The sequence below is a fragment of the Acromyrmex echinatior genome, chromosome 14, assembly GCF_024713525.1.
Source record: "Acromyrmex echinatior isolate Ae372 chromosome 14, ASM2471352v2, whole genome shotgun sequence".
NCBI classification, from domain to species: domain Eukaryota; kingdom Metazoa; phylum Arthropoda; class Insecta; order Hymenoptera; family Formicidae; genus Acromyrmex; species Acromyrmex echinatior.
This window is the reverse complement of record NC_141865.1, coordinates 10,179,438-10,207,310: the sequence shown is the minus strand read 5'-3', so window position 1 is coordinate 10,207,310 and position 27,873 is coordinate 10,179,438. Positions and strand designations below refer to the sequence as shown.

Sequence of the window (27,873 nt, the reverse complement as noted above, 5' to 3'; positions counted from 1 at the left end):
ACTACTACGCCGCGCGACACGCTCCCCCACCATGTTTGCCACGTGACACGCTCCTTACTTCTCGCTGTTCACCGTTTAAACATCTAACTGTCGCGTTTTGAAAAATATTCACGGTTTATTCATTTTATTTGTACATTCGCGTTTTGCTTTGTGGCATCTCTGGCACAATCTTATATTACTTGCATGATTCTTTTAAAGTAATTAGTAATTAGTAATTATTTGCGTAGGATATTTTTGATATTTCAACATTATGTCTCAATTTTCATTGTTCTTTTTAATAATTCATATTTAAATAAAGGTTGATAAAATATTTTATATACATATGTATGTTCTTTATATAAAGATACGTTCAAATTTTCTTAATATCATAAAACAATTTGTATTAAATACAGCTTTGGCTAAAAGTACTAAATATCTTGTTAATCATTATTTAATTTTTCAATTAATAAATTAATTTAAGACACTACTATTACTGCAAATTATTGTGTGTTACAAAAATTCTTTAAACTTACGTATATAATGCTCATCATTTTTAATTTCAGTTCGGTAAAATAACTACTACGAATTATTTACAAAAAATATATAAAATAAGTTCCAGAAACTTATTTAAAATATAAAGTCGGATAGGAATTGATAAAAAAACTGATATGACTTTCTAAAATATAAAATATAAAATAGTTTCTGGAAACTTAAAATATTAAATCAGAAATAAGTCAGAAGTATAATTATTTAAAATATGTATATAATGAATACTTGAAAATAATTTTTTTATTTTTAGAATAATACATAAATGACAGAATTCAGTAATTAAAAAATAACAAAAAGATAGCAAGGCATCAATTTTTAATTAAAAATACACTACGCGGATTTTGTATAACATAAAGTTCCCAGGAAAAATATTTTATATATAATTATATTATAATTATATATACAAAATATATCCATATATATATATATAATATTTTTATTACAAACTATAATAATCACTTATTATAACACAATTAAATTGAGATATTCATGAGCTGCGTATGTGCATAATGAATCTAAGAAATAAAGAAAAAACCGTGCAACAAAGCCGAAAACATTAATAATGTAAAGAATTTAAGAATATATTATTTTACTTACTTCGTAATACGCGTTAATATTTCGATAGAAAGTTGACGCGCGATCTTGAGGTGGGGGGGGGGGGTGGTAGGCACAGGGTGGCACGGGGCGGCGCGTCATATTACGCGTAGACCGTAGTTACTGCACAGTTATTCCTTTCCCGAAGCTCATACAGGGAGGTATCCGTGTTGCGTGCCACTTTTTTATACATTACTTTTTGAAGTCTTACGCGAAGAATGCTAAATATAATACGATACGTTTTAATAAATGAAATTAAAAATTCAAATAAGTTAATTTAGTGAATTTTGTCTTATATATTATAATATTCATAAAATACAACTGAGAATTTGCATAAAGAAACATAACTTCGTAATTTTATAAGATATTATAAGATAAATATTATATAAGACAAAATAAAATTCACTAAATTAACTTGTTTGAATTTTCAATTTCGTTTATTAAAATTCAACAACTTTTATTTATATATGTAGAAGATGCGAAATTAAAATTGTTTCATTTAAGGGCCCTCCTATGGATGATCAGCACGCTTCTATCCTGAGAATTTAGTACAGAGATAAACCACATCTACTTTCGACGATGCGATTTTATCGATAGTGTCAGAAAATATATGTAGTCACGTAATTTCTAAACTGAAAATGGATGTACTGGCGATAGTGTACATATACGAGTGTCATATTAAAGGTCTGTTTTCTGTGGCTGAACACTTTTGGAATTTGAAATAAGACAGGTATATGTTTGATATTTATTGAAAGAGAGTGCTAATGCAGTAACAGAAAACAGACCATAAATTAGAATTAGAATAAGTGTGTTAACCATACGCCTATTCTTTTTGACTGAACTTTTGCACTAGTTACATTTTTCTTCCTTTTCTCCCCAGGAAAGAAGAGGAGAAAAACGAACTGGTACAAAAGTTCAGTCAAAAAGAACGGGCTCATGATTATTAACAATTTAGTGAAGTGAATTGTCAATCGCCGTCTATAGTATCTATCGTAGCTGTTATGATGAGAAAGTTTTTAATTCATCAATTGATCAATCGCATTATACGCAAATGCAACTTTTAGAGACTCTGCACAATAAAAAAAACAAAGAACAGAGAACAGAATAAGAATTACCTATCAGAAACTGTATTCCACAATACATGATTTCTGATAGGTTGAAATTCTTATTCTCTGTTCCTTTTATTGTGCGGAGTCCTTATGAAACATAATTACATTTGCGCATAGCGATTGATTAATTGATGAATTAAAAAATTCATCCGCTTAGGTAGGACTGAATGAGCATGTCATCGGACGAGGAGAATGACGAACTGCAAGACTTGGAGGCGATACGCGATAAGGTTCTTAGCAGCCCACATAGCAAGCGTATGCAAGTGAGCGCTTGGGAGGACGACGATGATGGTGTAGAAGCAGAACGTAATGCGAGAGGTTAGGATTTTGATTGGATTCTCCACTTGAAATTCAAAAACTAATTGCATTCACGATAATCGAAGGAAATAAAACTATGTGTCTATAACTTCAAAACATTTTCTGTTAAAGAATTTTCTATCAAATTAATTTTGTATTTTTATTACGTTTCCTTTTCACTGTAGAACCTGATGCAAAGGCCATGTTGAACGCTGCTGAAGAGGGAAATCTGGAAAATATTAAGAATTTATTGAACAAAAATCGCCACTTACTCAATTGTACCGATAAGGACGGCTATACTCCGCTTCACAGGGCATGTTATGGCAACAATGTGGAAGTGGTGGAGGTAAGTTTAAAACAATTGTTTCTTTTCCTTAGTATTTATAAAATTATCTAAGTGATCCTGGCTCTGTTCCAACAGTATCTACTTGAAGCAGGGGCTAGAATAGATGCTAAAACTCAAGATGAATGGCAACCTCTACATTCTGCATGCTGTTGGAACAACACAAAATGCGCCGAAGCTTTAATCGCAAATGGAGCAGATGTTAATGCAACAAGCAAAGGAGATCAAACACCTTTACATTTAATTGCCGCTAGTTCATACAACTCTCCTGCTCTCCAGCTTCTTCTCTTACATCCTGACACAAATCCCTACCTGGTTAACTCAAGTGGAGACACAGCAGATCAAATCGCAAGAAGGACGACCAAAAATTATCCCATGTTTGAAATAATTGAACCCTGCCTAAATGAGATTTAAGGTAAGCAATTAAGTATTTGGTTAAGTAGTTGGATAAAAGAGATATCAGTATATTTTATTGCAGTAAAGATTTATTTGATATACATATATACATATATTTGCATAGAAATATCACTAGGAAGAATGCAAACATTGGAAAAATGAGTAGTTTGTGTAAATGCATCTTTGTTGCTATGTTTTATGTTATTCTATAAAAATTTATGTATATAAATTACATTTTTGAAAACAAAGAGATATACAATCTATATGAATACATACTATATGATCCAATATAAAAGTTTATATAAAAATATAATGGGGGATATATAATTACGAGTATAATCATTATATCGGGAGAGTCTATTAAAATAATACTTCATCGCATTGTTCATTTTTTCTTCAGTACATGTCATGATGATTATGACTATATATATAAATAAAAAGATAAAAAGATGAGCACGATTAACTGAAATGAATATATTGATTTTTAAGTAATGACAGAATGACAAAACTGAAAGAACTACATCAATAAATCATTAAGAAAAGACATAAAAAAGCTACACGTTAGGATAAACATTGCGAGTGTAATATAAAACATAAAGTCATGTTTATATTTCCAATCAAAATCTCTTTCTCGATATATAAGTTGTCTTCTCAGTTCGTCCATTTCTGTATCGCTTTTAAATTATTTGAGTAATGAGTCTACAAGTCAGTATGATGTTAAATTGACAAATTTCGGAGTGCCGTTGCTGAGACGCTTAGATCCTTCCCAAATGAGAACGGTAAAGTCTTCCGTAACTGCGTATAAATGATGCTGATCCAGAGACCATGCTACAGCGATTATTGCACCACAATCTCTCACGTTAGTCGAAATTTCTCTGACTAACTGCAGGTCCCAACTGCTCCATAATCTATATCATCAAAAACACTTCCAATAATTGTTCGTAGATTTAAAATAATTAAATAATATTTTCATCGTACCTTATTATTCCGTTGTCTAAACCAGTTGCGATAACATTGACAGAAATACCTTCTGGTGCGTTACTGTAACAAAGTGCCGTTACACCTCGTCTGGATAAAATAGAGCCCACAGCCCTCGCATTTATAGTGTGCACTGTTAATTCGGACTGATTGTTGGTCGCGTTGTCCTCTGATCTAGGAATGTCATAAGTAGCAGCAACATCTCCAAGTGTTTCACTAATACACAGGAGATGTATAGCGTAACCTTGATCACAGACTATTGATCTTATATACGTTAAGCTGTTCCAAAATAAAAATACACAAATATGAACTCATATAAATATGTAACTTCTTCTTTCTATGCTTAAATATTGTAGAATTTATTTTTCTATCATATATACCTATTCAAGTCCCAAATAATAATGACACTACTGCCATCACCGGAACAAGCAATGCTAAATGTACGTGATAGAGATATCACTGTCACTCGATTGTTATGAGCTAGAAGTACTGTCGCAGATGTTGAACTGAATTCGATTTTACCCGCAGTTCCTATAGTATATGCGTGTACTGTGATTCTGCCTGATAAATGTCCAATCCAAAGTTGCCCGCAATCAGGAGTAGATGCCAACGTCGTAATCTAAAAAAAAAAACAATTGAACATTGTATATTAAATGTTTTATTTTAGAGAAGAAATAATAATTTCGCTAATAATCTTGCTGTATTAAGAAGTTGTTTTCTTCTTTTATTATTATTTAATTCTTGAATCTTATTAATTATAAAATGTATATTAAGACACTTACGGGATCAAGACCTGAAGATTTAATTAGAGGCCTTGGCGGTTGTTCTTTCTTACATTTTAATCTAGCGATTCCATCTGTGCTGCTCCATGATGCTAATGCAACACCCAATACAGACATACCGCTTAACATGCTGCTGCCTAATAACACAAAAGAGGTTTTCATTCTACTAGATTTAAAGCTTTGAGTTTTATAAGAAAACATTATAGTATACTCGCGATATAAATCAATAACCTTTTTCTTTGGTGTAACCAAGGAGAAGCGTGGTATAATTAGGCAAACCAAAAACGTCACCAGTTGCCAAAGGAACTAAAGAAGCTAATGGAGTTTTGTGCTTAAGTTTCCAACACAATATAGGCTCATTACCGGGCGCGCCAACATAATTTCCCCATTTTATACCTACGATTACATCAGACAGTTGTAACATTTAATGAATTTATGTAATACATATATTTTGAATTATCGCTAATATAGATTGACAGTTTAAACCATAGAAAGCTACAGGGAAGATAATTACCACTGATCCCTTCAATAACCTGCGGTATTTGATTAGATAATGTTATATTGCCAAGATTTTGAATCATTGGATGAGAAGCTCTGAATAGTTGCGCAGGTGTTTGACCATATGTTCGTACCATGGTTTCCCAAGCCTGACGTTCTAAAGGATCGGTTATCTGTTCTACGTCGAATCCGTAATAAGTCTAAATATAAAGAATGATATTATTAATATTAATATTTAATTGTTCAAAGTTATGCTGTGATAATGTAAGAATACGTACTGCGGGATGAAAAACATTTATGGCCTCTATCGCCGGTCTTCCTGTTTGTCTGAATCCAAAGACGAGATCGATCCAATATGGCAATACTTCCCTCACGATGTCGGATTCCAACGCGGCTCTATGAGCCAATATAAATAGTCGCGCGTCGCCGCCGCACCATTTCGGTAATTCAACATCTCCAACTTTACTACCATTTTGTCGAACACCGAAATTGAATCCTGCAACATATATGAATTTACATTAATTTATGTGGATGTTATTTTTCTCAAGGTTAATTGCAATATACTCGGATTTACCTTCGAAATTTAATAAAAATTCAGGTAAATAGAAAAATTCTGGTATCAGTTCCTTTACATCTGTTGTTGAATCACAACTAGTTAATCTCCATGTGGTAGCTAACGCATGGAACGTTCGGTCAGGAATATCAAAATTATTATCTAAAAGTAAACAAATTTATGAAAATAATTAATTTTTCAATAAATGTCATTATAAAAGAATAATTTTTATAATACCTTGATAACAAAGAAACATGCTAGTAAACGGTGGAAGCCGTACCAAAAAGTGTAATACAGTTCCAGAATTACTATAATGAGAGCCATAATGGAATGGTCCTTGATTTAAGGCAATTAAATTTAATCCTTCTGTTAAAGTTTGTTTCAAGTACTGTGTAAAAGAAATTTATTAGTGATGCTAAAAACACAATAATAATAATTATTATTATTATTTTTAATGGCTTACATTATAATTATTTATGTAATGTTGTTCGTTCTTTTTATCTTGCACAGCCATCGGTCGTTTGAAATTCCTGTAAAATATACAAGTGTATTCGCGTATATATTCGAGAATGTACATGCTGCATATTTTCCATTATTTACCGATAAATTTTCGGATTGTTCAAATCAATCTTCTCGCTGACATAGTCTGCCAAAACAAACGGGAACACGGGATATTGCATTAAGTCATTATATGAACGACCTGCCAATTTATTCAAGCAAGTTATATATTCCCAATTGGTGAGTGCGCCACTTCTCCATAAAGCTAGAGCTTCTCCTAAGTCATCGCCAGGGATTCGTCTAGGTAAATTGCAAGCGGACAATTCCGTCGCAAACTCGTCCCTTTCCTTGGATGAATTGAATGCTAACAGATATGTTCTGCCAGTAATGAGAAAGATTTCGATAGCCCTCTCTTGCAATTGATATCTTCTTCTGTGCAATTCTCGAATATCCTCGAGACGCCAAACAGTACCACCAGCCACAGCCAAATCGAAACCACCCAATGCTATCTATAATTAACAATGATTAAGAAGTTTTATTAATTAATTGTGAAATTGTACTTCTAAAAATTAAAGGGATGACTCACGTCCGTATGCAATGGCGTATCGGGATTATCCGGAACGAAATACACGCACGTCTCGCTTATGAGAACTTCTCCAGCTAATTCAGCTCTAGGTGTAACAACTTTTGCCTGAGACATCTTACGTATTTTTTCACTTGTATGCAACCGTTCGATCAGAGTCGCGGTATTAGAGTCTTCACGAACACTTGTAAATAAGTACGATAATGGCATCTCGATATTAGAAGACGCTATAAAATATAAAATTTAAGATTAAAATGTGAGTTTCTCTATTAAATTTCTTTGCATGTATTAAATGTTAATTAGGAAATTGCATTCACTTAAAAGACAATCTCTGAATGCTTTCTGTAATATTTTATAATATTTATTTTGATGTAAATATACCTAATTTATCTTGATATTCAGACAAAAGGAATCTCTTGTCAATATTCAAGTGACATCTCTGAAGTCTTATTCTGACTCTCGCAGGACCTTCAGTTGGATCCAATTCCCAATTTTTGGGGTAGCTCTCAGAAAAATGCCATGGTGCCCGTTCGTGAGTTATTCGTTTGGCTATGTCTCTCCATCTAGCAACTGCCTGAGCTTCTAATGCTCGCGAGTGTTTCAATTGCTCCATCAATACCTTTCGTTCACGATTTTGTTCCTCCACAACCGAACGCGTTATAGTCATAGCGCTTTCGGTTAATTGTTTTGCTAGCGCATCGAATCTCTTGCCAATTCTAGCATAAAATTACATCGTTTTATTAATTTTTTAACAAAACGTACGCTAACTTTTGAAATAAATATGCGTTTACCTTAAAATGGCAGGATAATTGTCGATACAAATATCCTGATCCGGATGCACATCTCGACGTAACACAGCTAATTCGTCATTCCATATTTCAGGATTAGCTTGTTCAATTCCTTGGGCGAGATTCCATACATGCAGAGCTTCTTTCAATTCTGCACATACTCTAGCATCGGCACTTGGCATTTCATCCCGTTTTTGCAATAGATCCCAGAAGAACACGGTAAACTTTTGCTCCAGCTAAACATAAATTTCGATTTTATCGAATTGAAACAAAAGTTCGTAGCGCTATGAACTTTTGTTTCAATATATGAGCAATTGATTGGAAAATTAAAAATTATATGTGTGAAAGGATATGGTGAGACAATAGTAAGTCGTCAAAACTTATTTCAAAAACTCATATTTCAATATAGATAGATAATTTTACATTTTACTGTAAAATAAAATGGAGAGATATATTACACAAATTAATGTAAATACCTGTGGATGAACTTCCAGAATACACGACAAAATTTCACGAGCTCTCGGTTCTTCCATTAGAGATCTGATGGCATAAATTCTTGTATTGATACTCTGATGTGGCTCTAACAACCACACCATAATTCTAGCCGTATATTTTCTTAAAGCTGATTTGACGGACCACGTATTACTCCAGTGATTTTTTTTCTCCAGCGGATTGCATAGTCCATGCAAAAGAATCGAAAACAGCCTTCTCGTTAGTTGCAATTCACTGATGGATGGTGATGCGTCAGCGGCCATTATAAATTCAACGGCACGTGTCACAATAATACGAAAACGATCATTCAGTTCTCCCTTGCTAGGTTCACGCAATACAGGAGACGAATTTGTATGAAGATTCGCATAACTAGACGAACGGGATCCATGATCGCTCTGCTCACTGGACGTCGTGAGAACTGGAAGAATTTTTTATGTGTAAATACACAAGCGTCGAAAACTTTCACGCGTTGTAATTACCTGAAGTAAAGTAAGACGCTGAAGCCAAGTAGGAAGCCGTGCTACGTAGACGGAATCCCGAAGGATTCGACATTTTAGTCAAGAGTACATCTAACTCTCCGTCGAATAATGCTACTTGAGCGTCTCTTACGATCGTGCAAGTCAAACTTGCGCGATATCGTAACTTCTCCGATAATTCCATGTAATCGAGTATCAAGTGTAAATCTAGTATCGCTTGCATTTGATGAATTCCCGGTAATTCTAAAAGCTTACTCGCGATTGCCACGAATAGTACGTGGATGTCTCGATGAAGGGATGTCGAGGTACCTTTATGCACAGCTGCAACCAAAGCTTGTGCCAATGACTCAATCAAACCTTGCTCCAAAAGTACCTTCAATGCATTTGTATTCTGAAATAATGACAAATAATTTGTATGGTCATATGTCAGATTCGTTATCGTGTTTTTCATTTCCAATACCTTTGCTATTATGTCAGTGATAAATGATATTATTGGTCTGGCTACGTTCGAATCAGAACCTGCGGCCTTTGCAATCATTGCCATTAACGGTGGCATCGCCGCCAATGTTGGACCTCGTAGAGCTAAATTTTCTAAAGCGACAATCAACGATTCGCTTCCGGGATATAAAGCTATTTGATTTCCTAAATGCATGAAATACTTGTGTTTTATAAATTTATTAACTTCCTCATCGCTAGCGCGTTGTAGATAGGTTTGTACCACCTGTAAAATACCATGAGGTACTGATGAAACATTTCATTCGCTCCGCGTCTTAGTAGAAATTTTATGCGGTATATATTGCACTAAGAAATTATTTACCTTAATCAACGCTGTGCGTACACGAGAATCGGGATCATTAGCTAAAACTAATAGCAATTCAGCTCTTAAAACATGCTTCAACACTAATCCAACTTGACAGTCTGGTAACACTCTTACAGCATCTCTCAATAGTAATAACAGCCCCTCGCAGATTAAGCCCTGACACGCTCTTCTTTCATCCACGTATGTTGACTGTTTGTCCTAAATACATAATAATGCAAGATTCAAATAAATAATATGTAAAATTATACAATATTATACAATATAAAGATTTTACATTTTTCATTATACATACGTTGCTTAGAGGATTGGATCCATCACTACCTGCAATTCCGGAATCTTCTCCGGCACTAATATTATCTGATGACAGCACATTTTTACGATCTTTTTTTTTAGGACTTCGTGATTTTTGAATCTAGAAAAGCGAATAATTTAAATATTGTAATATTCATGTAATGTTTGCAATCAAAGAAATTTTATATTGCAAAGGTCATACCTGTTCATTTGTCAATGCCTTGTTTAATTTACTGTTCCCCACTATACCTATCAAATCATTAGAAATGACATTATCATTCCTTTTCGAATTCGTATCCTTCTCCTTGAGTTGCGGCAACATAAAATAAATATTGTGTCGCGAATGAGTGACGTAAGTCTCCGAGGCTTGATGAATGAGAACCAGATAATCGGTGATGGCGACTAAGTGAGCAAATTCCGGCGGTGCACCCATTAAGGCGCGCATCAGTTCCACAATAGCGATTCCGGTATTCGAACTCAATATGGTACTTTCTTCTTCATGCATTTCATACATGAAATGTTCCTTCAAAAGATAAGAGATGTTATTAAAAAATATATAAATTGATGTATATTTTATTGTATGTATTTTAATATACAGATTGTTTTATTTACCTTACACAAGGTAAGAATCGTATCCACGATACCGACCCTGTTTAACTGTGATGCATTGAATTCACGATGCGAGTGTTGATCTCGCAATAAAAGTAGTAACGCTTGTAATAATAAATTTAATGTATCATATTTCATCCACGCTCTCCATGCGGTAAGTGCGCCTTTGATCAGTGCCGGATCTATGATAACAGCTTCGCAGTTTTGTGAGATTGAGTGGTTACCGCTGCCGATATCTTTGATGATGATCGAATTATCGCATGCCGCATCCAGTATCGCCTTCAGAATGTGTCTACCTGTGTGACACCTAGACGATTCTAGAACACGCAGAATAAGTGATGTCCCGCCGTCTGATCGATATTGATTCAAGAGTTCTGAATCGCTACGAACAAGATGCAAGATTATGGACAGAGCCAAAGCTTGTTCTTCCTCGGTGGAGTTTAATTCGACCACCTACAAGGATTCATAAATGTTTAGAAGAGATATATGCAGATGCTTTATTTCTTTTTTAATTAATCTAAAAAGGTATTTACTCTTGCAAAAAGATATAAAAATACTGGTACACCACCCACTAAGATTGTCGCAGGCACAAGACCTCGATATTGCTGACTTTCTAAACGAGTAGACATAAGTGGAGATATCGATAGAGGTGGTTGTTGCGATACTCTGTGCTCCGGGACCGAAACGACTTTAAAACCTGGTTGGCCCAGGAAAATACTTCTTACAACAACTATAAAAATTATGGCAACAATAATAATATACAATAAAAAAATAAAGTACATAATTTATGATACAATAAAATGTTAATAGCATATCATAAGTAACTTACCAGCAGGATTAGCAACAGCTTGAGGATACAAATGTACGATATTGGGGTTTTGAGCCTCGTAACTAAGAAGTAAATTATCTTGCAGCTCGCTAAGTTGCGAGTTTGTCGCATCCATAACGGCATCCCAATCGATTTTCGATTCTGATACTACTGTTTCGACAGCACGCCTCAAATAAGTACCGCCATAAGACTTTCGTCGGCTTAAATCAAATTTACCACCTTCTACAATGTATAAAAGTAGGTATTAAGAATACATATAACTACAATGTTAAACTGTTTAGTATACAGTTACACATTTATGATTACTATATTAAAAATAATGTATTGCTAACCATATTTTACTTCGCGAATACCATTTAATGCGCCAGACGCAATAAGAGGTGCAAAATCAGGTTTTGTCGTATTTAGAATACAATCTGCCAAGTTGGTGTAATTTGGTCCGAGACCTGCCAAATGCAATGCACGTTCTTTCGTAAATACTGGACATCTACGAACAATAATCATTTGAGATGTACAGATCTACTGTATATGAATTACTTAGATACTGAATGATAAAATAATGTACCTAAAAATCATTAAATTTCCGAGATACCACGCGCCAATACTGCTCGATCCGACTTGACCTAACAAAATACACGTAGTACCAGGCTTTCTTACTAATAAACCGTCAAACGGTAATTGAGCGTTAATTTCTTTCCAACCGTTTACCCAGAGTGTAACTTCAACCACAGCACTACGCTTATTCAAGACAGTATCTTTAATGTTTAAGCTCAAATGATGCCAGCATCCTGAAGGAAGCATGCCGTTTATCGAAGTTTCGGAGATCGTTCGATTTATCTTATCGTCCGGTCGAGTAAGTCGTAAGATTAATTTATCTAAATGATGATGAAAATCAATATCAGCATAAGCTTTTATTTATAATTAGTAAATTTTAAGAGTGAATCACCTGATCTAAGATCGAGCCAAGTTTCCAAAACCAGCGATTCGAACCCAATGGATATCAAATGTACTACTGATGTTGGTGTGGGTGTTGACACAGAACCTGCTATAACTAGAAGAAAAATCAGACATCCATATTTTTTTTACAATTTTATAAATGCATCAGAATAAGAAATGAAACTTATTGTTACAAGTAAATAAAATTCCCATATCTTAATGATACAAACATGCAAAAAATTAGGAATAATAAACATAATTGTTTTACATAATTAGTGACTGTTTCTTTTCTATACTAACCATCACGACTCCAGTCGTCAGAAAGGATACCCCAGTCTGACAAACTCTCACTATCCGAATCGAGTAATGGAGAAGTGTTGTGGATAGTCGCACGTCCGCCAACTAGTAACCCTCTTTCTATCCTCAACCACATGGAAGCGGAACAACCGTGTAACCACACTGACCAAGCAAGTTCTGGCCCGATAGGTAGACACGTTGCATGTACGGACCATGGACTGCAAATTCCCGCAGCAAGGTGCTTCTTTTTGAAATTATTCACGAGATTCTCGGCCTTCTCCAGATTCTTATGTTCCTCCGTCTGGATTTTCAGCGATGTTTTTGTGTTATATGGCACGGGGAACGACAGGATAAAATTCGGCTGAGGTCGTGCGGTCAGCACCAAGTGATATAATGGCTCCAGCAACGGTAACAAAGGTGGTTTCTTCACTTTGAAAAACGACAGATATGCGACTAGCTCCGTCGGCGAAATTGATTGTGTCGCTAATAATGTAAAAACTTCCAGTGCCGCATGCTGCAAATCTGTAAAAATTCTCTATACAGTATGCTAATATTTTATGAATATATGTTAATATATTTCCCATGTTAAACTACCTCGATATCGTGGATCGTTATTTGTAAATACATTCTTAAAACCATTCAATATTTTTATAATAGTTCCCGAGGCCGCGAGGGCAGCACAACTTGAGGCACTTTCTCGACAAGTAATAGTGATTCTTCGCAATCCATTAGTTATTATTGATCCTTTCTCTAAATCTAAATCTCTATAAAAAAAGATTTTATAAAGGTATGAAGTAAAATATTATAATGTGCTGTGTGTTAATATTTATATATTAATGCACGTAAAAGTGTTCAGGACTTACTGTTCGCTGAAATGAATTAAAAGATCTATTGCCAAGGAACATAAAGCAGGATGAGCATTGGCATGACCTCTCGGCTCTTTTACAGGTCCAAGGAGATTGCTGTTTTTTTTCGGAATGCTATTGTTAGTATTTTTTCCAGGCACTTCAATATCTGCTTCATATCCGTCGTCAGCAGTTACGTATTCGCCAGTACTACTGTCTTCCGCGCCGTAATCCGGTAGAGTCTCCAATGACATGGTTGGAAGCTATAAAATAGTTGCACTAATAAATTAATAAATATTTAGAATTCTTAATTTTTAACAATTAATGTAAAGTTTTAAATTTACATTAATTATTAATTTAATTATGACGTACTCTAGGACGCGGTTGCTGCTGTATACTGTTTTCCTGTGCTGGCTTCAACATAGAGATCTTCAACACCACGTCCACTATCACAGCTATTCCACGGCCAAGCATTATTCCGGTATTCATTAGTGTTTTTCTTAATTCCATGACTATGTCACAATCATCTACACCGTACAATATTCATTACACAAAATTGGCAATGGAATAAATTTCAATGAAGCGAATGACTAATATAATTCCATGCGTAATTAGATAACGTCACGATCAACCGAGATTTTAAGAATGACGTTTAGCATCTGCCTACGATCCTTAAACTGTTTTTCTGACGAGTAAACACGCGAACCATCTTCGGATTATAACGCCACAGCTGCATGAGCGACTATATAGGGTGAACAATTTCAAACGTCTAAAATGATCTAAATATTTCGAAAAAAGAAAATCGTTTTAGACTAAATATATAGACTTATATGATCTGACAGGGCACAAATAAAATTAATTTTTTAAAAATCAATTTTTCACGATCATATGAAAATTATTTCCAGTTTTTAATAGAATTATATAATTTTTTACATTATATGTACATGTATGATTTTCTCTAATTATTCTATATATAAAAGGATTAAGGTAAATATCGAAAAATTATTAGTTTTCGAATTATTTTATTCTGGCACGTATTGATATAAAGTATAAAATATCTTATAAATTATAAATCGTATTTTAATACTTTTACAAACAGAATGCTAATTTAAAAAATTATGCATTTTGCAATATACAACTACATAGCAATTATGTGTTTTGTTTATACTAATTGATTCATTTCATCATTTTGTGCATTAAAGTATTAAAATACGATTTATAGTTTACAAGATATTTTATATTTTATACCAATACATGCCAGAATAAAGCATGAAATAATTCGAAAATTATTAATATTTTTCGAAATTTTTATCATAAAGGAACGATTGTCAAAAAATTAATTTATCAGATATTCTATTATATATTTTATGTCAAAATGTGCAGAAATAAAGTATAAAATATTTCATGAACTATTGATTTTTCAATATTTCTATTTTACATTGCAGAATAAATAGAATCATATTATGTAAAAAATCATATAATTTCATCTTTAAAAAATGGTACTTTCATGACCTCAAAACAATTATTTTTTTCAAAAATTATTTTATCAATATTTGCCCCTTTTCAAGCCATACTTTTATCTGAAACATATTTCCGCATCTTCTACATTTTTCAAATTATTTAGCATTACATATTGAAATTTTTTACCCTATATACGTATATACATACGTAATCGAGGTGTGTTTGATATGCGTTTTATTAATCGCATTTGTAACATAACATATACACTTACACAACGGAGATATTAGACAGCACGTAATCAAGGCTTCGAAAAGCTTATGCGCCGATTTATCTAAAACAAAATAAATAAATACGACACGATTCATTAATAATTTTTAATAATTATTTTTAATAAAAATTTTTCAGATATTATTATTCCGCCTACCTTCAATATTGTCCGTAGCGATGCTCACAGTTAATAATTTGAATAAATGCAATGATTTTCTAGATACTGGATGTATTGACAGTTCAGTCCGGAATTTCGGGCTGCACAATGCTACTCCTGCAGCAGCTCTCCACGCTGCACTAGCCTGATGCAGGCTAAATTTATTATCCGACGTGTCTCCATCGGTGCGCAGTTCGATAGTTTTCTCTCTAGGAAAGTGAAACCTCTCGAGTGAATTCGAAATTGCTATGACATCTATCGTATCAGTCTTGTTCTCTAACTGTTCGCAGTAAATATCACTTTCAGACAGTTGCGATAAAAATGTATCATTAAGATCTTCAACCGCTTCAACAATCTCCGTTCTCAAATCTTTGGGAGTAGGTAACTCAACTTCTTGATTGTCAGAATGCATATTAGATGCATCCTTCTCACCTTGCTGGTCCGTTTTTTCTCCCACTCTTAGTTCCTTAAGACACTGTAAGCTGACGAACAATCCGTTCGTCTCTCTATCAAGAGTTTCAAAGAGAAACTTTGTCGCCGATACTTCGGTGCTTTCTGTATTGTCAGGTTCCTTGCAAATCTTCCAGATCTCTACAGTCACGGTGACTTCCAAAAGAGCATAGACGCTCCTAGTGAACGATACGTCCGTTATTAGAGACAGTATTTCGTGCAGTCCGTTTATTTCCATGAATTTCTCGCACATTTTCAAGTTCACGATTAAACACGATATAACGGACATACAGGATTGCAAAAGAAACCTCGCAGTTGCGTTGTCTTTGTCGGCCATGTAATGCGCCTTGGCGCGCAGAAAAGTCGGATAGAAAACGCTGAAAAGAAGTTGCTCCCTAACATGAAACCGGGAACAGGGTGTGATTTTTAGCAGATGCGCCATGACGACGTAACATAGTTTCGGATCATCAAGGCATAGCAAATCGACATATAACTCCAGAAAATCCCAGGAGTAATTAGCTGGTTTATCACAAGTGTCGCATGCGTCTGTCAACGAATACGCGCCCAGTTCTCTAAACAGAGTACGCTCTAAGAACGCCATGGCCGGAGCGTATGTCGAAGAGTCGCGTTTTTTGAGACAGGCGATGATGCTCGAGACAAGTATCTTCGGCGGAAAGCAACAGCATGTACCCGCGACGGTGATTATCCCAATCAGTCTCACCTGTAACTCGCTCGCGAATAAATGAGATTCCTTCAGCAAACTCGTGAGCGTCGCGAATAACGAGGAAATACAGCAAACTTGTTTATCAGCTATGCCAACGATCGGTTGAGAATACGGTGCTCCGAGCACATCCGAATGATGATGACTCTGAATGTGATTGATGCAAGATTTGTGCTTGGTTCTGTGGCATTGTGTGGCGTGCGAGAGATCACGACGAACGCTCTTCAATCCGCTGGTCAATGCGCCTATTATGTCGATTATCTTTTTGGCTCGTACTATCGACTTCACCGGATCAATACTTGGTAGATCGACGATCGCGAACACCGTTCTTTCGACGAGCCTGCCATCCTGACTCTCGACGAAGAGTCGGAACAATTCGAGGAAGTCCGACAGCTTGTCAACATTGCCGCTACGTTGATGCAATAGGCAATAGAGGAACGTGACGATCCCGTAAATAGTGGCGAAGATAAATTCCTGCAGTAGCGAACCTTCCTCCGGTTCCAACACGTTCACTGGCTTGCTGCAGGCATTCTCTAGCAATCTCAAAGTCATTGGTAACAGACCATTGTGAATCACCGCTGTGGTAGGTTCGTCGGCTCGCAAAACACGTTCCAGAGCCGTCAACATCAGCCTGGCAGCCGCAGCCTTTAGAGTCGCACATTCTGTACCATTCAAACGGTTACCGTCTATACCGAATTGCAGCGACCATAGCGTATCCAGAGCAAATTTTAGAACTTGCACGGCTGGCGTTTGCTCAGCGGGTGTATCATAGTCACGCAAACCTTGCAGCAGTTGTATGATCAGCAAACTAATCTCGAAATTACTGATTTTTGCGTCCAATACATCACGGATCCTTTCGTCAATATAATCACGAGGTGTTTTCCTTACGGGACGAGGTGGCAATTCGTATAATTTAGCCTGCCACTTCTGTTCTTCGTCACTCCTAACGATTGATGTGAAATATTCAAAGTCCATCGGATTCAGACGAATCTTGAGCGTGAGAGAACGTGACGGATCGATGCCGTCCGTCGATGGTTCGAACTCACTACTCGTTTCATCCTCCGGTGTATTACGTCGCGCTTCCAAAATCGATGACGATTTCTTCTGCTTATGACTGATGGATTGGTGGATCTTCGCAGCACCGACGACATGTCGGCGAGCAAATTTCCTGCGCAAAGGTGTATCGCCCTCATTAGAAAACCGCCTGCGATTAGAACTCTTAGTACTCTTGCGTTTTGCATGCAGCACGATATTCACTGTATCGACGGTATCATCGTTACAGTGAAATCTCATATACTGGTTACGTATCGATGATTTGACAACAGCGGATTCGGTGTCAGATTTTTGTGACGCGGTCAAGTTGGATCCCGAGTCGGGTTCTTCTTGGAACGCAACTTGATAGAGAGCGACTAACAACGCGACCAGTTCGCGACCGCAGGACAGACCACGTACACCTAACAGATGCAGCACTGCCAGGTAACGCCATCCACGATCCTGGACCAGGTATTTTCGTAGACCGATCAGCTCGCTACCATTTCTGTTTCCGCACAGTTCGTGCACATCCGAAAGTAATTCGCAGGCCACGAGAGTCGACACGCCGCCAACGCCAACCGAACTAAAATAGAAGAATACGTTTGAGGTATACATATATATTTTTATCAATCTCATTCAATGATTGAGTTATCAGATGTTATCTGTGAGATGTGATTCACATATATTTATTATTTCTAGTAGTTCATGTAATATCACTTTTCAAAATAAACAAAGAAAAGAATTTGTCTTCTGTTCGTTTCTAACAATGTATTATAGTTTTTAACTTTAATCTCGTTTCAATTAATTCTTCATCTTTTTCTAATTCTAAAAAGTAGAAAAAAAAATGAAGAATAAATTGAATTGAGATTAAAGTTAATCTACATTGATAGAAACAGGCATTAGGTCTCTTTCAACATATTACAGATTAACTTTAATTTCGATTCAATTTATTCTATATTTTTTTTAATTCTTAGACTTAGAAGACAAAAAAATAAAAATAAATTAAATTGAGATTAAAGTTAATCTATGTTGATAAAAATAGAATTAGCTTTTATCAGAAAGTGACTCACAATAGAATGCGACATACACAATAAATATTAATAGCTTTCTGTATTATACGTATACATAGTCTGACAATAAATGTTAATAGCTTTTTGTATTATACATACATATACATAGTCTAAGTTCCTGCAAAGCAGCAATAAAAAAACAGACATCTCAAATAACAAATTCTCTTTCAAAGTAGTATCTTTATACACTTTATCTTTATTTGAATTTTACAAATCTTTTTTAAATTTGTGTAGATATTTTTTTTATATTCAGAGCACTCCTATAATTTACATTCCTATAGATATCCTCGATGTCTTGAAAATATTTACTTTTCATAATATTATTGAGTTTTGGAAGCAACATGAAATTCAAAAAAGATCCGATGAGTGGTTAATCTTAACAAATCTTTCTTGGTAAAAAAAACAATGATTTCCTTGAGCTCAAGAACGTTGTCATGTAATTTTTTTTATCAAAAAAGGAATTGTGAGAAAGTTATCTATTCACCTGATTTCTTCGACTTTCATAAAGATTAAAAGTATCATAAAATAAACAAAATATACTTTTCAAGATATTGAGAACATTCAAAGAAACGTGACGAATGCTCTAAACAATATTTCAACAACGGACTTAAAAAAATATTTTAAAGCTTTGTAATAAAAAAATATTAATGCATGCCATGAAAGATTACTTTGAAAGATAAAATATATTTTATTATCTAAGATGTTTTTTTATTGCTGCAATACGGAGAAACTTTATTGTCAGACCATGTATGTATAAATATTGTAATCAATACGCTCTTAAGTTTAATCAGATATTTAAAACATTTAAAAATTAAATAAAAACAATTAACAAATATGATTGGCAGAAAAGAAATAAAATGAACTATCAGATCGAAAGTCAATCGAACCAGCTGCCATAAAAGTTCTCCATCGCAACCACAGAAGTGCGATCAAATTCTCTACTGCGGTTGTGGTGAAGACAGTGAGACGTAAAAATAAACGCGTAATCGAATATGCTTCTCGGAAAATATCGCGGAAATAAACTTTAGAATAAATATTGCGCAGATAATAATGGATCAAAATAATATGAGGATCTCACCAACAAGACAGAACATCTTTTACGTCTTTGCCTTCCTTAATTTGCGCAAGCAATTCCGCCAGAAATATATCAAGCCAGGATGATTTCTGGAACAATCATTATGTGTATGTGATATCAATACTTGTCAGAGACAATTTATCAACAGAATTTATATGAAACAAGCAAATATCTTTCGTAAAAAAAATAATAAAAAAAAATATATGTATATGTATATGTATATACAGAGGCAATTATATTTCATAGAACGCAATTAAACCTCGATAATGATCCTCAATTCATAAAGTTTGGTAATTCGGAAGATATGATAAGGAAAAAACAAAAGTTACGTTAAAGTATCGCTTCAAAGGCGAAACTAATAGATAAGCAACTAGGTTCAGAGATAAGAAGGATCAGCGGGACCAAAGAGATTTTGTTTATTATTTGCTTAAGTTAACAACGATAATAATTTGCTTGTGCATCTGCGCGATACAGTAATCAACATTTTAGCGTACATAAAATGAAAAACATAACGATTAAATATTAAAGTGACATACTTGCGGCACGTTATACTTGTGATATTCTCAATTTAATCAAAAGTTTTAGATATGAAACTGGAGCACTCCGAATTTTCGTTACTCTTCGACAGAAATAGGAATTATAGTTTAGAGAGATATATTATGTATGTGCATGACGAATAATCTGTTTATGTAGACGTGCAATCGGGCACGTAGTGATTCATGATGGAAATAACCATTCCCAATAAATAATCTAAATTAATTTCAAAACAGAAGGAATTAGATTATAAAAATAGATATACGTGTCATATTTTATTAACACATTTAAGGATCTATTACACGCACTTTTTAACAAATATAATGAAAAAGTTTTTTCACAGATTTTTTTATATTGTATTTGAAAACAATACAAGAAATTTTTGACGACGAATTAGAATGAATCAAAAATTATTTCAGTAAGTAAACATTTATAAAAAAATAATTACGATAAAATGAGAAAAATTTCACTCGAATTATAAAATTATATTATTAGGTGTTGGAATTAATTCGTAGCGTTTTTTAATGAAAGAATGTTATTTATTTCACATGAGCATTAAAAAATACATTAATGAAAGTACTTCCCATCACTTGTAAAACGCTACGAATTAATTCCAACACCTAATATTAAATATAAATTGACTTTATTGAACTGTTTTGTATGTACATATAGCATTCATTTTTATACAGAAAGTATAAATTTCCAATCACCTTTTGGGTAAATTATATATCTGATGTATCTTTAACATATGTGTACCTAGTTTTTTTATTCTATTATTATACGAAATAGATATTAAATAACGCACTTATAAGATTTTTCAATCAGTATTATTATAGGCAATGGAGGATTGTATGTGTTGTGTGTATGTAGCTAAAAGATGTGTTATATCAACGTCCTCCACAAAGTATTGACAAGCAGGAGGCACATGACTTGTAAGGCATCCATTTCTTAAGCTACTATAATGCGATCTCTCCGATCGCGAAAACAATTCAATTATAAATGTAATAGGTTTTAAGATATAATCTGCGTTGAACTTGATAGAATATAAATTATTTCCGTGCTTCGTGTTTGTCAACAATAATATAATGCATGAACAGAAAATTCCTTATGATAATAGATTTATTATAAGTAGAAATAATAGTTCTGTTAAAACAAAAGCTGACAGAATTTATAAAAATTTAAAAAGAGAAAAATCAAGAAAGAACTTCAAGAATAAAAAAAAATATTAATTCCACGAAATCGTGCTAATACCTCGTAACTCTGGGGTTCGGCATGGATGAAGTAATCCCATAGAATTTGCAGTTTATTGATTGATACCGTAGACATCCCTGAACTCTCGCGTTCCTTCTCGTCCTCCTCTTCGGGCTCCTCGGTCTTCAACCGCGCATCTTCTTCGTAACTTGCCACCTCGTCCAAACTCAACCACGCGCATAGATGATCCTCATGCTGCCTTTGACGTGCATCCTTCGACCAAGTAACTTGATCACCTGAAAGACCGGGATTCCTCACGTCGCGCTGAGTAAACCAACACGTGTTGAGATGCATAATCGATATGTTCCGTCTCGTACATCACTTGAAAGTCGGAAACTTTAATTCTAGTACATTCCTTGACAATTCCTTGACACTGACAATTAGAATTTGCTTCACATTTTCAATACATGATCAAAGAATACATTACATATATACAAAAACAAATGATGCTTCTTAATAACACTTTAATTCAAACGCTTTACAAAGATGAGTCAAAGGACCATGACTTGCTTTAAAGAAATATAATATATACTCGATTTTATTTAATCGTATTCTGTAATCAAAGCATCGCAACTGCAACATTGCGGCGCATTGTAAATCTGATCCCGACACGGGAGTGTCGGATGTTTACTTAACGCGAATATAAGCTTACATAACATTCCTATGCGATCGATCACCAGTTTGCAGCCTTCCACGAGGAAGCTCGAAAGCTTCACGAAACTTTCACGAAGTACGAAATGATGGAGAGCGGTAACCCCAGATAAATAAATTCTTCAATAACAATCACTACCGTCGCTACTGCCGCTGTCGCCTCTGCCAGCACTATCAATAAATCACTATCGCTAATTTCATTACAAGCACGAACCACGCGAGGATTGAGGAATCGCTGCGATGCAGGATTTAATCTACCGCTACTAATAATTCTTATCTGCCGTCTTGCTCTTGTGCCGCTTACGACAGTGTCTCGTTATCACTTCTCGAAGCATGTAACAATCAGCTCATAAATTTAGCGACGAGCCCAAAGTCGTTCCTCTCTGGAAAATTTTTTTCCTCGATTCTTACAGATCCTCGTTGAAAAACACGACGCGACGATCAGGTAGCTGTCGTTTCGATTTGTAGATAGAACTCGCGACTTGTCAAAAGTTAGAAAATTAAAATCCGAGCCTCTACACGACTTTAAGGCGAACAAGCTTCCCTCTGGTTATTGTTCTCCATTCAAGTCTAAGAATTGAGAAATAGATACCTTAAATACTTTGTATAAAATATGATTACTGTGTGATACTTAAAAATTATGACTGAAGAATATTAATTATGATTCTTGGTAATCTTGGTACATTCTTAACATACTATAACGTGTGATAAAAGTTCACGGCCTTTTTCATCGAATTATAATTCGGAGAACGACATTAATCTAATTTACAAGTCCAATAATAATCCATTATATCAAATAATTTAAAACAGAAATATATTATATGACATATGTGTATCTTATTATTAGATAAATGTTATCTTTTTGGTAGATATCTTAGTGGCAAATAAATGCATAAAAGAATAAGTCTTCTCTCAAATAAAAGAATTTTAATTTACTTGCTTTTTTATCTGAATAAAATTTTACATTATAAAATTAATTAATAAGAAAAATTAATAAAAATTAATAAGAAATATTAGTAAAATAAATCAGAATAAGATTTGAAGTCACATTTAATTTATAGCTTTATCTATTATATGCAAAATGTCTCAAAATAAACGAATTAAAAAAGATTTAATTGATTTTATGATTTTATTATTTATTGACTTAAAAAGTTTAGTTTCCAAAGATCTAATTTCAATTACTATATGGAAAGAACGGTTACTGAGGTACCTAAAAATTTAGTTATATATAAATACATATTTGAAAATAATTTTATTGGGCTATCAAAATAAGTAATTATGTACAAGCTACAAGTTATTGAAACATCAAAATTTTTTGTAGTATTGCTTATGTCTGAGCGATATACATAATTATTTTGATAACCCAACAAAATTATTTTCAGATTTAACTTTTTAGATACTTCAGCAAAATCATTCTTTTAGTGAACTGCTTGTTAAAAAGAAAATTCTGTTTGAAGTTTATTTCTGCTAAATTTAAACTCCGCTTGTTCGAGGATATTTTGCAAAATTTTATTGCTGCATTAGAGATGCGAAAATCAGGCTTACTTAATCAAAATTAGCGTTAAAATATGCCGATGCAAGTAAGAAGTTGAACACTGTATCTATCCGTGCACATCGACGAACGAGAATACACTCCTCTTGCTCGTCAGTTCGTGTTTCCAGCTCGAGTCTTCAGCTCGGGGTGAACGTCGAGTATTAACTGTCAGCAATGAGGAGGGGAAATCCACAGTCGAGCCTCCGATTCCTCCAATCGGTTTCCTTCTATGACGAAAAATCGTGATTCACGCAACGTTGGGTTGGCCCCTCGCCAGCCTATTGAGAAAAGAATCAATGAATTATATAAACGTGTAATGCAAATGCGACACATGTGATGTACACGATAACATGCAACTGATCTTGGAAAGACATAGAAGCGATAGACTTATGCCCATTTCTATCAATGTATTTTAACTTAAATCTCCATTTAACTTACTTCTTTTCTAATTCTAAAAATCAGAAAAAAATAAAGAGTAAATTAAACCAAGATTAAAATTAAATTATATTGGTAGAAGTATAATGCATGTCCCTGGCGAAAATAAAAATTGGAGCGTAAGTTGAATGTAAGAGGAAAATGATAGAAGCATAAACAAAGCTTCTAGAAGACAAAAAATGAAACAACGAAACATAAAAGACATTTAGATGTCTAGAAATTTTGTTTATGCTTCTGTCATTCTCTTACATTCGACTTATGCAATTTTTATTTTCACTAAAGATTGTGTCTCGATAATCACTGAAGGAATTATTAAACGGAAGAATTAAGGAAAGTAATTATTATTTACCACGAACCCATTCATTATAAATATCGGAGACAATTAATCCTTAATCCATTATCTAGATTCAGATTAATGGTGCGATTAACGCTTTAATATCTTGTTGAGTCTCTTTTTCAGCTTCACCGTTTGATTAATTATGTAATATAACATCTTTCAATTATATCTGGAAAGTATTAAGTTTATGGATACACTCCTGATATTATTGACGGTTTTTCTATAGTCATAAATAACGTTAGACACAACGTCAAATATCACAGTTGCGTTCTCCAACTCATAATATTAAACAATCTCTAACAATTTAATCAGTAAACACGGGAAGCAGTAAGATAACCGTGAACATGTACAAACAAGAATAGTTCAGTGCATAAAAGTCGCATGGCACGATTGTCAATCAATCTTTAATTCGCATACTCGACTGGTTGTATTATGATGGCCGATTTATCTTAATGAGTTCTACACTCCATCGTGCTTTAATTAGCTTCTCACCCTCACAGTATGCTTTACGATAATAGTGTGTTAAAGATATGAATAATTTTTCAGTGTCCGTCTTTAATGAAATAAAATAACGAATCAGTAATAAAATGTTCTTCTCGTAAAAATGTCATTGTTTCTCAATCGTTTATAAAGAAATGACAAAGCATATATTTATGCTCGTCATTTCTTTATAATATATTATATTATATTTATATATATATTAATATATAGCTTTTACAATTCTACGTAATAAACGTAATTTTTTATTCACACTCTAAAAAATATGAATGTGGATTTAAATTATGATGTTTATATATAATTCTTATCATATTGATAAATATCTAGATATTAATACCATGGATTTAAAATCCATACTCTCTCTATCCCTGGCGAATAAATTTTTACGAAAAACTACATAGATAAGACAAGATCTTAAAAAATTCTTAATTTTTCGTAAATAATTCGTAGAGTGGATCTTAGAAAATTCTTAATTTTTCGTAAATAATTCGCATTGTTTGTTAAAAAAACAAGAAATCTGTCTTCAAACACATCATTTTACAAATATCTACGAAAAATTAAGAATTTTTTAAATCTTGCTTCAATCTATGTAGTTTTTCATAAAAATTTTTTTCGCGAGGGATTTTGATGCCGATCAACACAGTAAGATTTATAAACACCCATGATGTTAAATTTACACCCATGTTTGTTTAGCATGAAAATATAAATCTTACGTCAAATGAATCTCGCTTCTCCATTGTTATGAATAAAGTTTTCGCGCGTTCGCAATATCGAATCCGGATTGGATCATTTGGATCGTACCAATTCCCAGCATATGGTTTTGCAAGTAAGCGACGAGCCTTATTTTCTTTTTCTTGTGTTCTATAATTACTTTATCGCCTCGCGGAGTTTTCGTGATCAGCATGTGACGTCGATAAACAGTGAATCGCCGTCGACGACGATAATGATAACAGTTGACCTTCGTTACTCCCGTCTTGTAAAATTGACAATTAAGAACATTCATTAGAGTACTCATTTCTTACATTTTCTTGTCCTTCTTATGTTTCCGCCACCTGATTTGCGCGACATCGGCCCGAATCCTCGTTTTTAGATTCCTTTTAAAGATCCACTCGTTTCAAACATGTTCCATTATTTACTTGGTTTTAGTCTTCTTTGTCTATCTTTCGAAACCTAGACGTACCAATCTCATTTTAAATGTGAAAAATACAAAAATGTACAGCTAATATAAGCATTTTTTATGAATGGCTGCGTTCGGCAGAAAAAACAGTTTTATAATTATAAGTAGAGATGTTAACAAAATAAAAATCAAATAGATTTTTTCATAAAATATATTTTTTTCAGGAAAAACAGACGAACTTTGTTTTTTGAAAATTCTATTTTTTTAGAAATTGAATTTGAAATTTTTGAAATTTGAAATTTCAAAAAATAAAAATAATTTGAATTTTTGAATTTGAATTTTTTTTTTAAATTGAATTTAAATTTGTAACATGAGTATTATTTAGTTTTCATTTAGATATAAGCACAGTTTGTAATTTAAAAAAATGTTCTTAGTTATTATTAGTTTTTAATTAATACTTTAATCACATAATTTTCCTCTGAAATTCAATATAGAATCCTTTTGAAATTCAATATAGAAGAATCTGAAATTTCATTCTTAATATCACATCTTTATCTATCTTTAGCTAATTTTCCCTTATTCTGAATTCCGATAGTCTCAGAAATTTCAGGATCTTTGTTAGGTATGCTACAAGAGAAATAATCAAATTGTATTTTTTTTTTAATAAAAAAACATATTTTGTTTCATTTTTTTTGTTGAGAATGGATTTTTTTTCATCTCTAGTTATAAGACTTTAATATGATTGAGTTTTGTCTTTAGTTCTCCATTGAATCTAAATATCTAAATTACTCTAAATCATTGATATTAAAGAATCTTACAACAGTTATATACAAAGTTGTTTCTTCTGCTAAGCACAAATAATATCCATGTTTTATCTAGGGTTAGTAAAAAAAAACATGTTTTAAACAGTTTAAAACAGTTTATGCTTGATGTTTTTAATATATTTTAAACATATTTTTTTATCATGTTTAAAGCATATTTGAAGCATTGAAAACATATTTAAAAAGAAACATAATGATTTATTCTTAAAAAAATAACCATTAGTCTTTACCAACCTTGTGTTTTTAGCGCTACATTCTTGTACTTATATTTCTATATTTATTTCTAAAGTACCACTGGAATTGTTCTTTAAGAAACTATGAATCTTACTCTAAGCATGTGTTAGAAAAGAGAAAGTTGAAATGCAATCCTGTCTTGCCCATTTCCATTCTTATACTTCCGTATTCTTTGTGCATTGCAGATAAAAATTATTCAGTCCAACTGTTGATTGAGCATCTTTTATTTCTGTTTTGTTTCACATACAGCAGGACATGGATTGATGGACATGGATATAAGAAGCGTGGAAGAACACAGCAAAGGTAGACCTATATGTAAAAAATTCAATCAATGTATTTGTTTTTTTCAATTGCCTTGCAATTTGTCCTTTTTTTCTCAAGAACCTTTATATTTTCGTTCTGTTCCAAGAAAGTATATGTGACTCGCATCTAAAAAAATCACGGATTTGGCAGGAAAGGTCTTTGCTGGACGGTCAAGTAGACACAAGAATCAGTCACGAGAGTCATGGAATATTCGTTGCTGCCGATCACACCTACGTACCTCAATACGACGTTACGAGCTACATCGAGGTCGGCTCCAATCGGCTCGCCATTTGTTTATGGTTAGCTGTCAATCACGCACCAGGATGACAGCACACATCGACTCCATCGCTGCAGTTCCGAAGTGCAGCGCCGCCGCGAGAGTT

General features: G+C 33.7%; 2 protein-coding genes across 23 annotated transcripts; one reads left to right on the top strand and one right to left on the bottom strand.

The window, feature by feature from the left end:
* Positions 1–1,650: 1,650 nt before the first annotated feature.
* Positions 1,651–15,374, top strand: LOC105146397 (ankyrin repeat domain-containing protein 49). 14 transcript variants are annotated; one of them, XR_015547277.1, is made up of 9 exons: positions 1,651–1,852; positions 2,003–2,105; positions 2,389–2,549; positions 2,714–2,874; positions 2,950–3,286; positions 12,234–12,317; positions 12,401–12,596; positions 12,677–12,935; positions 13,011–13,296. XR_015547277.1 is itself a non-coding variant. In XM_087413025.1 (4 exons), exons 1-3 carry the CDS (start codon positions 2,399–2,401, stop codon positions 3,283–3,285), a joined length of 648 nt encoding a protein of 215 aa, XP_087269151.1. In that variant the 5' UTR covers positions 2,163–2,398; the 3' UTR covers position 3,286; positions 13,920–15,374. The 14 variants fall into 14 exon arrangements, 6 of the variants coding, with proteins under 6 accessions (XP_087269151.1, XP_011054984.1, XP_011054964.1 ...); XR_015547278.1 differs by lacking the exon at positions 2,003–2,105 and having other exon boundaries at positions 2,393–2,549; XR_015547274.1 differs by lacking the exon at positions 2,003–2,105.
* On the bottom strand, positions 3,339–27,868 carry mv (lysosomal-trafficking regulator mauve). Of its 9 annotated transcripts, XM_087413002.1 has the most exons (41): positions 27,729–27,864; positions 27,572–27,616; positions 27,282–27,496; positions 26,038–26,185; positions 24,537–24,686; positions 23,757–24,023; positions 22,213–22,781; positions 21,561–21,881; positions 19,779–19,864; positions 15,428–18,213; positions 15,275–15,334; positions 13,915–14,069; positions 13,561–13,805; positions 13,292–13,461; positions 12,701–13,219; positions 12,411–12,515; positions 12,030–12,339; positions 11,797–11,951; positions 11,465–11,686; positions 11,169–11,365; positions 10,639–11,088; positions 10,229–10,549; positions 10,028–10,147; positions 9,733–9,933; positions 9,376–9,636; positions 8,919–9,306; positions 8,424–8,857; positions 7,951–8,183; positions 7,541–7,875; positions 7,163–7,386; positions 6,679–7,085; positions 6,542–6,608; positions 6,316–6,466; positions 6,100–6,240; positions 5,804–6,021; positions 5,542–5,725; positions 5,259–5,423; positions 5,028–5,164; positions 4,626–4,864; positions 4,246–4,524; positions 3,339–4,175 (listed from the first exon to the last, which is right to left on the bottom strand). In XM_087413002.1, the coding sequence occupies exons 8-41, from the start codon at positions 21,852–21,854 to the stop codon at positions 3,974–3,976; spliced, it is 10,461 nt and encodes a 3,486-aa protein (XP_087269128.1). In that variant the 5' UTR covers positions 21,855–21,881; positions 22,213–22,781; positions 23,757–24,023; positions 24,537–24,686; positions 26,038–26,185; positions 27,282–27,496; positions 27,572–27,616; positions 27,729–27,864; the 3' UTR covers positions 3,339–3,973. The 9 variants fall into 9 exon arrangements, with proteins under 9 accessions (XP_087269128.1, XP_011055018.1, XP_087269130.1 ...); XM_011056716.2 differs by lacking the exon at positions 27,572–27,616 and having other exon boundaries at positions 27,729–27,868; XM_087413004.1 differs by lacking the exons at positions 27,282–27,496; positions 27,572–27,616 and having other exon boundaries at positions 27,729–27,858.
* Between the last annotated feature and the right edge of the window lie 5 nt (positions 27,869–27,873).

Bases quoted from the DNA above. Each gene is read 5' to 3' on its own strand.
- mv (XM_011056716.2), bottom strand. From the start codon at position 21,854: ATGCATCTCAACACGTGTTGGTTTACTCAGCGCGACGTGAGGAATCCC. The intron at 6,241-6,315 runs GTATTATAAAAA...GTTTACTTTTAG, and splicing joins CATGTTTCTTTGTTATCAAG to ATAATAATTTTGATATTCCT. The intron at 5,424-5,541 runs GTAATTATCTTC...ATGTAATCGTAG, and splicing joins GGTTATTGAAGGGATCAGTG to GTATAAAATGGGGAAATTAT.
- LOC105146397 (XM_087413025.1), top strand. From the start codon at position 2,399: ATGAGCATGTCATCGGACGAGGAGAATGACGAACTGCAAGACTTGGAG. The intron at 2,550-2,713 runs GTTAGGATTTTG...TTTTCACTGTAG, and splicing joins AGCAGAACGTAATGCGAGAG to AACCTGATGCAAAGGCCATG. The intron at 2,875-2,949 runs GTAAGTTTAAAA...CTGTTCCAACAG, and splicing joins ACAATGTGGAAGTGGTGGAG to TATCTACTTGAAGCAGGGGC.